Raw genomic sequence first — 9924 nt, forward strand, 5'->3', positions numbered from 1 at the left:
AAGATCAACTTTGTTTCTGTGGTTTTATAAACTACCCAAACGTATAAAATATAAGTTTTAGTAGGTTTCACTATTTCGCGTAACTAAATTCTGCATAGGCTGCACCCACGGCTGAGCTGGACCGCACCGATGACAAAGTCTACGACACCGTCATGGACCTGGTCAAAGTTGTTGTTCAGCTCAAGAACGACATCACTGAGCTGCAACCGGAACAATATATCACCATTGTCAAGGTGCGCTGAGACAAGTTCCCTTCCATTTATTTCTACTTCATAGCCCTGGAACTGCTTTGTTGGCAATTTTAAAATGCAAAGACAAACTACCCGAGTTACCTCAGATTAATTTTCTGTTTTGATTTCTGCCTGCAGTCTGTCGGGATGGCCTTAAGAGATCTGATTCGCAGCGTGGACGATGTGCTGCCCACTTTACACGAGTCTAACAAGACCGAGGTACCGTACGTCGTTAAGCAGAGTGTCCTCTTTAAACGTGCATGAAGCTGAGTTTTTCACGTTTAAAGGAATAGTCCTGACCTTTTAAAGAGGGGTTCTGTGAAAAGGTTTTAAACAATATCTTACCTGTAGAGAGCTTATTGATTGACCTGGGTTTGAGCTAAAGGCTTGTTCAAGAATGGCCAAGACAACTCTAGTCTCAATAATTTCTTATTGATCAACGCAAACATTGTTTTATAAAACTTTAAACTGCTATTGTTTTTTTAAAAAAGGGCCCCAGGCTAATCCAGAATTACAACAGGTAGATTTATGTATGTGTTTAGCTCACTTAAAGACATCTGCCGTGAAGGATTTTATTATAATTTGCCACTATAACATGTTGCACAAAGCTAAATATGAGATGTTTATTGAAGTCACAAGTACATAAACAGTGCCTCTTAAATTGCCCTTTTCCACTAGTGCCTGTGTCGGTACGGTCAGTGTTTTCCATTGACGTTCCAGTCTGGTTCCAGTGGGTGTGTTTTGGGCGGTTGGTGGAGGTGGTTTTGGGGTTTTTCAAAAAACGTTAACGGGCAAAATGAAAGATTGAAACAAATAAAATTGAATGGAAACACGACTAATGTCACTGCTACAGTTGAAAAAATGGTGCCACGAGTTGTTGTTGTAAAGGCAGCTTTGACACAACCAGTGACTCCACACCCTAGCCAATCAGTGAGGAATAGTGTTCTGATGTCGCATTTTGGTGTCGACTGGGACCATTTGGAACACAACGAAGTAGATACTAAAAAAAGGGCTGGTTCCATGAATCTAGCCTAATGGAAATGACATGGAACCGTACCGAACCATATTGGCACTAAGTGGCACTAGTGGAAAAGGGCACTATGTCGGTACGGTTAGGTATGTTTCCAAGCCATTTCCATTAGGCCAGATTCATGGAACCAGCCCTTTTTTTAGTACCTACTTCGTTGTGGTTCCAAGCAGTCCCAGTCGACACCAAATTGCAACGTCAGAACACTGTTCGTAACTGATTGGTTAGAGGATGGAGTCATTGGTTGCGTCTGAGCTGCCTTTGCAACAAATTGAGGCACCATTTTTTCAATTCTAGCAGCGACATTAGTCGTGTTTCCATTCAATTTTAATTTGAATTTTTAGCAAATTTTTTAAATTTCAGAACTTATTCGGCAAAGGTGTTTCCATCTCTCATTTACCCTTTTTTTTTTCGAAAAACCACCTCCACCAACCGCCCAAAGCACACCCACTGGAACCAGACTGGAATGTCAATGGAAAAGCACCCGAACTGACCCGTTCCGACACTGACCGTACCGACACTACACTAAGTGGCACTTGTGAAAAAGGGCACTATGCCAGTACGGTTAGGTACATTTCCAAGCCATTTCCATTAGGCCAGATTCATGGAACCAGCCTCTTTTTTAGTACCTACTTCATTGTGGTTCCAAGCGGTCCCAGTCGACACCAAATTGCAACGTCAGAACATTGTTCGTAACTGATTGGTTAGAGGATGGAGTCATTGGTTGCTTCCAAGCTGCCTTTATAACAAATTGAGGCACCATTTTTTCAATTCTAGCAGCGACATTAATCGTGTTTCCATTCAATTTTAATTTGAATTTTTAGCAAATTTTTAAAATTTCAGAACTTATTCGGCAAATGTGTTGCCATCTCTCATTTACTTTTTTTTTTCGAAAAACCCCAAAACCACCTCCACCAACCGCCCAAAACACACCCACTGGAACTGGACTGGAACGTCAATGGAAAAGCACCCGAACTGACCCGTTCCGACACTGAACGTACCGACACTACACTGAGTGACACTCGTGGAAAAGGGGCAGTTATCACCTGAATAACAGCCGACCATGAATTTCCTGACCTTACCACAGAACCTCACTTCAAAATATAATCTAAACTATCCCTTTCAGTATTTACTGTAGTTTTCTGGTGGAAGAAACTCCAGATCACAACATGTTTCCTGCCTCTGTAGATCGAAGGCACCCAGAAGCTGCTCAACAACGACATGGCAGAGCTGATCAGTAAAATGCGTCTGGCCCAGCAGAACGCCATCACGTCTTTAAAGGAAGAGTGCAAGAAACAGATGTTGGCTGCAGCGCACACTCTGGCCATGGACAGCAAGAACATGCTGGATGCTGTGGATCAAGCCCGAGTCAGGGCTAATTTGGCTAAACCAGCCTCTCAATGAGTGCCTGCCTTCAGTCAGGTGTTCTTGTGGGAGTAAAACTAATCCCAACCAAACCTTTGGTTTTTAAACAACCATCATCTTGTAAATGAATGTTTAGTTTTATCGTGCTGCTTCTGTGTAAACATCAGACATCGATGTTTAGGACTCAAAATTATGCCACGTTTTTGTATTTAGATGGCGGTCATTTCCAAAAAAAAACTTTCAATGTTTCAGTGATTAGAAAATTAAACATCTTTGTTTGTACTTGATGTATCCTGAGGCAGTTATGTTCTGAGAATGTTGTGCACATAAAGACAGAAGGGTTTACATTTGTAGCTCTGCTGCTGGTAAAATGTAAAGAGGAGTCATTATCTAAATGAATTAGAAAAATTAAAAGTGGAGTTGTGATGTAACTAGGGTTGTACAAAATTGTACCTTGTGCAATTATTCAGCAGTAAAACTCACCGATTAATATTTGGCCCTTCATGATTACTGCGAGTAATGACTTATACAAGTCGTTGCGGCAAGAAACTAACATCAAGGTTAACGTGGCATTTACATGAATGCGAACATGAAGCTAATGCTAACATTGAGCTAACACTAAGCTAATGCTAACCAAGTATCCATGATTCACTCAGTCATTCTGTCCCTGCAGCAAAATAAGAGCTAGGAAGCAATAACGTGGAGTGGATGTTAAAATGAAGAAGTTAATTTGATTAATGATTTGTAATTATCATTTCGTAACAGGGCGACCGATTTAGTGACAAAAACATGAAGTGCGATTGTCATCTATTAATCGTCATAATAATCGTTTTTGTCTAAAAGCCACAATTGTTTGTAATGATTTTTTTGCCAACATTGCCCAACCCTATGTAACCACTTCTTAAAACTCCTTATGTACATTATTTCATTTTGTACATTGGTTAACAGTAATATTAAGAAATAAGTAAAAATACAGAAAAAGGCGCTGCCTCAATGTAAGCTTTTTACTTTCCTATTTAATTACAAGATTTTGCTTTAATGGTAACATGGATGATGTTTAAGTGTCATAGCTCCTTGTATAAAGTGACAAAGTTGTTTGCTGGTGTAGATTCTCAATTCCCCCTGATGCAATAATCCTATATTTAATCTAAGATGACCAAACTTCTTTTTTTTTAATTAAGAAAGCTCCTGGAATAAGAAGTGATTGGTCTTCAGGGGTCGAAAGAAACATCCAGCTGATTTAATTTATAACAATAAATTGACAGTAGTAATTTGTTCCAGATGATTAAGATGGGTTGATAATAAATATTTATTTTGCATAAATAAAAGATAAGACACCCCTTATGTTATTGCAGTTAATGTCTGGACACGTCGGAACCTACAAGTTGAGGTGATAACAAGAAATTAAAACCTGGGTTAGACCCCCCCCCCCCCCCAAAACAGAGCAGTAAATGCAGATTTATCAGCGTAGCTGCTTCAAGGTTAAAATCAGTGAAACAGTAAAATTAAATGACATCCTTCTAATACACTGTCAAACACTGATACACTGTGACCTGAACTTGCAGTACAATTAATGGTTTTTCCCACACATGTTCCTAAAAATTAACAAGAAAACTGGTAAAGTGAATATTGTCAGATGAGATGTGATACAGGAAACAATATTTTCCAAATTTCCAAACATTAGCATGCTAACACCATATCATACACTGTAGTTCCTCCAAAGTTTGTGAACATCTAATAATGCTAACTAGCAAATGCTAGCATTCTGATGAAACACCAGCTGAGGAGCCTTTTATGTGAAGCTGCAGCAGGACATGTGAAATGCATCTTTCACTGAATACAGCTGCAACAAGTCTGGATATCTCAATGTGCTAAACTGCATGTGAGATTACAGAGCTGCTCTTTCAGCTGCACAGAACAATCCTCGAAAATAAACCTAAAAAGTAAAAAGGTGAGAATCTGAAGGACCATAGTTCTGTTTATCATGTTGGTAATGACACATAAAGAAGTTTTAGGCCACAGAGGTACTGTTTTATCCAAACACTGTTGCAGTCCAACTCCTTTTACTTTTAAACACTTCAAAATAATTAAATCATGCCAGCCAGCCATGGAGGGAGGAAGAGGCCTATAGTCCCAAGCAGGCACACAATGATGAACATCCAAAGGAAGATGCGGTCAATCACCATTGCAACGTACTTCCAGTCCTCTTTCACCTGCGTAGAGGGGATCAGGAAAACAAATACATCATTTTAAGATTACTTTTTTAATCGGGTGAAGGATTCGATTTGCGAAACCATTTGTAAGGTTCATCATTTTGTCCTGTTAGATCACAGGCTACTTGTCACTATTCCCTACAGGCACAAAGTGTTGTTATCAATCATCTTTTAAGAAACAGTCCTTTTAGCTGCCAGCTGTCACAGTTTGGGTGGGACAGTCCAAGAATTTCTCTCTCTGACTGAAACTGTACCAACGGTGACTTCAATTCTTCCTATTTTTTGTTGTTTTTGATGTGAGAGCCATTATGTCTGTGGTGTCTCGATACCAGCATTTTTACAAGTACTGGCCAAAATACTCTGATACTCAAAACTGATACTGATACCAGTATTATTGCTGGGTGGTTGCTATCAATACTCTATTGAAACAGTTCACATTTCAAGTGACTAGTTTGTCAGTTGAAAGTTGAAAGAAATTATGAATTTTATTTATTTTAAAACGTTGCATCATGCCGTATACTTGATTTGAACCAGTCAGAGGCCTGTGAGGAAGGCGACTGTGTTTGTAAAATCACTCGGTATCAATTCTTGGTATTGACAAGTACTCAAACTGAAATACTCGTACTCCATTTGAGAAAAAAAATAGTATCAGGACAGCCCTATAACAGAGGTGAATAAATGGGATTTTATCTATCAGTTATTGAAGGATAAATTATTTAATTAGGTTACAGACTAGCTGACAGAGTATTCAGTTACGCTGATGATCAACCAAATTGAAAGCTCTGCAGGACAGCAGTGCTGGTGATGTAGATGTAATATCCGATGGATGTGATACTCACACTGAAGTCAGCATCCTCAGCTCTCAGGTGGTCTGCGATGTAGTGAACCCCTTCTAAAGCACGCATCACACTCGGTGAAAGCTGGAACGACTCTGAGGCTGAACTGTCACTTTTAGCCGACCTCTGAGCCGAGTTAAATCTGCCTCCAGCGGACTGTCTGTTGGACCCCGCAGCCCCCTCTTGTTGGTTCTGGGTTTGCTTTTGCTGCAACGTCGGCGTCGACCCCGAGGGTCTCGGCGACGGGGGGCGAAAGGAGAAATACGTCGCCAGCGTCCCGAGCTCCAAATCCTCGTAGCAGCTCCGCTCCGGGTTTTCGAGCGCGTTCCCGTCTCTTAACCAGGTGGACGAGGTGCTGATGCAGTTGGCGGGTTTGCACCCGGCTGTTCGCGGGAGCCGGCGCTCCTCCGCCGCCTCCTGCTGGAGGAGCAACAGCCTGCGACGCCGGCCGTCGGGCGCGGGCCGGCGCATGAACAGCCAGCGCGGGATCGAGTCGAGGAACACGGAGTGGACCCAGCGGGGCATCTTATGCGTGCTGGGGGAGCGGTGGTGCACGTTGAGCACGAACACGGTGATGACGATGGACAGAGTGACAAAAATCATCGTGAAGAGGAGGTACTCGCCGATGAGGGGGATGACGAGGGATGTGGACGGGATGATCTCAGTGATGAGCAGAAGGAAGACGGTAAGGGACAGCAGCACGGAGATACAAAGCGTGATCTTCTCGCCACAATCTGAGGGCAGATAGAAAACCAGAACGGTGAGGCAGGAGATTAGCAGGCAGGGGATGATGAGGTTGATCGTGTAAAAGAGAGGGAGCCTTCGAATGATGAAGAAGTAGGTGATGTCTGGGTAGATCTCATGGCAGCAGTCGTATTTCTTGGTGTTGTACGTTCCCACCGCGTTGATGATGGCCCATTCCCCACTCTCCCAGTAGTTGTTGAGATCCACCGTATTTTCGATTCGCTCCAGATCAATCTTGGCCTTGTCGTAGGTCCAGGAGCCAAATTTCATTTTGCAGTTCTGCTGATCGAAAGGGAAGAAGGTGACGTCGATGCTGCAGGAGCTCTTGTAAATGGCCGGCGGGACCCAGCGGACTTTGCCCGTGTAGAAAAGGTGAGCCTTCGTCATATGGGTCACAGCGAACTCACCGTCAGCACTGGAGACGCAGACATGATGGAAGCCAGTTTAGAGTTAAAAAAAATACAATAGACTTTGCAAAAAAAGTGTTTTGTTTTTCAAACACATTGGAGGTGAAAGCTTCTGTTGGAGCCCTTATCATTTTATCAGCCTCCTCTTTTCATTTCACGAACAGACTGTGATTACAAAGACTCAACGGAGCAAAACTCGGCAATCAACCTGCTCTGTTTAATCTCCAAAAGATGACTTTACTTGAGTTTTCTAATTGATTTCACACAGAAAAAAATCTGCAATCATCTTTATTCATTTATAAAACGAACATGATCATTATCTAGTACCAGGAAAGAAAGCAAATAAAGTTCAAATGTTTTACATGAGTTACAGTTTAAAACAGTGACATTGATTTCATATGAAAACGGGAAGATGAGAAAAATGTGCAACACTAATAAAAAAATCTAATAAATGTTTTAAATCAGTTGTTTTTCAATCATTATTTTATATATAATGTATAATAATATATTCAAATATTATTTGAGAGGTTTGATTTGTTTTGTTTGGTTCTTAACAGTTTGTTAGAAAGTTATTTTTTTCAATGGGAATATAATTTCGTGTTTAAAACATGTTCATTAATAAAATTCTTACGCTAAATAAATATAATTATTGAGTAGTGAATAAAAGTGGGAAAAAAAACATTCTAAAAGTAGATTTTTCTGTTTGTGAGTTTGCAAGAGGAGTTCCTCGGCCGGAAGTTACTGCTGTTTGCGGGGCCATGGCATCCAAAGGTTTGGGAACCACTTGGTTAAAATAACACAAGATTTTACTTTCTTTACCACTAGATGGCACTACTTTCACACAATGCAAAGCCAGTAATCAAACAAGATTTTTATTCTATGCATTAATAGTGTCCAGCTCTAGAAAAACAATCATTTCAGTCACAAACTAGCCTATATTTTTAAAGTTCAAAATCCTTAAACTCTACAATAAAATTCCACAAACTAAACTACTTCTACAACTGAAATGAAATGCGTCACTGGCAGCAGGCTTGGGTAATTATTTTCTTGTTAAAATCTGCTAAACTATGTATGAACATTAATTAAAGAATTATTGATTTTTTTATTTGAAGTAGGGAGGAGGAAATTAATAAATAAACACTAAAAATGGTGTCGTAAATTGTGCTGTCTTCAGTAAAACAAAGTAAGCAACATAAAGCTGAAAACTTGATGTTGAATATCAAAATAAATGAAACCATTTTGATGGTGGTACGCATTACAGACAATTTAGAACGTTTTTTATGAAGATACCTGAAGATATTAACTGTAAAACCTTATTGTTGTGTGGGTGAGATGAAAATAAAGGTGTAATATAAAAGTATAATAAGCTGTATTACAACTAAGCCAATAGAATAATCCATAGGGTTGTATAAGGTAAATATAAACAATCACTGTAATAATTTCTGCTTTTGTATTCACCTAAGAACCTAAAAACTGCAACTTACGAAAGAAATATTTAGTGTAACATTAATAAAAATTATAAAATTTTAATTATCACCAAACAAACTGTGTAAATCTTCTTACTTGTTATAAAGCACAATGTCTGGTACCCATATGAGCTCTGATGGGACTCTGATGGACGTCACGTTGTCATAATCAGATGGTCTCCAGCGGAGCTTGTAGTCATTCCACTCCTGGAAAGGAGTCAAAACAGACGTGATTAGCTTCTTTAGAGCTTTGATAAATAGGTATTAGTGTGTCAAATTTCTATTTACTGTAGAAAAGCCTAAAGAAATCCTAACAAATCTATAGGATTTTTCTTACTTGTTTAAGCCATACGTTAGTCGTCATCATTTGGTTCTTCTCATCCTGAAAGATAAACAAAGACAGGCAGAAAATAATGGAAAAATAGTTAACAGTGATAAGTATGGTAAGTTAAAGAATTACTATCAATTTTAGTAAAATATAGTAAAGGTTTTATTTTTTCTAAGTTTTTTTTACGTTTGTTGTCGTTTCTGTCAAACAGTTAAAATGTGAAACCTCACCACATCAATGAGCTGGGCTATGGACAGTCCGAACTTGACGATGACCACATCGGAGATGTTCGGCACCGGTCTGGACCACTTGTTGTAACCAGAAAACAGCGTCTTGAAGAGCTCATCTTCAGCGTGTGAGTGGGTCTTCACCTGGCAAAGAACTGTGGGTAAAAACGTAAAGGAAAATGTCTCCATCAATACATTTCAAACGCACAGGAGCTGTTTTCAAGTTCATCACCAAAATCAGCCACGAACGGTCGTAAAACCTTAAATATTTATGAGTTTTAAAGTTTCCGTGTTTTTTTCCGTGTAGGGCTTACATTTGCACTTTTGACTGCAACACATACTAAATGGTATGTTAAGAAAAAAACATGGCGATGGCCTGATGTAATCTCTGAAGTTAGGCAGGCAGACTCTGAGGAAACATCTATTCTTTCTTTAAAATGACATCACTCCAGACACAAAGCCTCTAAAATGTTGCTATGACGTATCTGTGGCTTCACAAGTAGAGGTAACCTTTTCAAATGGATTGTTAATATTACATTCAAGGCAGGTTTGAATGCAGATTCAAGCCGAGTTAATGCATTAAAACATGGGATTAGACGGGGATTACGTCACTTGGGTATGTCCCCCTTATTAATGTAGTCAGACGAAGTTACATCATTCCCTGCATGAGTTAGGTGCAGGTGCGAGTTAACAAAGATTTATTGTTGAGGTGGCTGTCATTTTCTGTTATAGTCGATGCATATAACAAAAACTAGATTTCCTTGAAAGAGTGCATGTCGCTGGCAACAATCAAACCAAGCTTTAGCTCATTATCTTTTATCACTATCTATTTTCAGAATTATGTTTTGTATAGTGGTATTAATTTATATTTTCAGATCTTCCAAGGTGCCAATTATGGAACTCTCTGTGCATTGCTGCCCAAATCAAATTCTGGAAGTGGTCATTCAACTAGATCTGTTACAAAAGGACAACTGATATTACCAACTTTTAAAAACTGTTAGAGAGGTTTTTCTTCTATGTTTATACTAAAGCATGGAATGACATTCCTCAAAACATAAAGTCCATTTTAAAACTACAGCCC

At 39.5% G+C, this 9924-nt stretch overlaps 2 protein-coding genes across 4 annotated transcripts in view; one reads left to right on the top strand and one right to left on the bottom strand.

Moving 5' to 3' along the window:
• ptk2bb (protein tyrosine kinase 2 beta, b) overlaps positions 1-3966 on the top strand; it is a 23210-nt gene extending 19244 nt beyond the window's left edge. For all 3 annotated transcript variants that reach the window (XM_014019462.1, XM_014019464.1, XM_014019463.1), the window contains 3 exons: positions 99-233; positions 369-449; positions 2446-3966. In XM_014019462.1, the coding sequence (XP_013874916.1) occupies positions 99-233; positions 369-449; positions 2446-2661 (432 nt within the window). In that variant the 3' untranslated portion in view covers positions 2662-3966. The remainder of the gene's footprint in view (positions 1-98; positions 234-368; positions 450-2445) is intronic.
• Positions 3967-4052: 86 nt separating this feature from the next.
• Positions 4053-8998, bottom strand: chrna2b (cholinergic receptor, nicotinic, alpha 2b (neuronal); the record flags this gene model as incomplete). The annotated part of the gene is given in 5 exon segments (XM_014019465.1): positions 4053-4835; positions 5675-6830; positions 8386-8495; positions 8626-8670; positions 8847-8998. Coding segments are annotated over 5 exon segments (1589 nt in total), but the record flags the coding sequence as incomplete, so codon positions are not given.
• Between the last annotated feature and the right edge of the window lie 926 nt (positions 8999-9924).

Source organism: Austrofundulus limnaeus, unplaced genomic scaffold, assembly GCF_001266775.1.
Source record: "Austrofundulus limnaeus strain Quisiro unplaced genomic scaffold, Austrofundulus_limnaeus-1.0 Scaffold222, whole genome shotgun sequence".
In the NCBI taxonomy this organism is placed as follows: domain Eukaryota; kingdom Metazoa; phylum Chordata; class Actinopteri; order Cyprinodontiformes; family Rivulidae; genus Austrofundulus; species Austrofundulus limnaeus.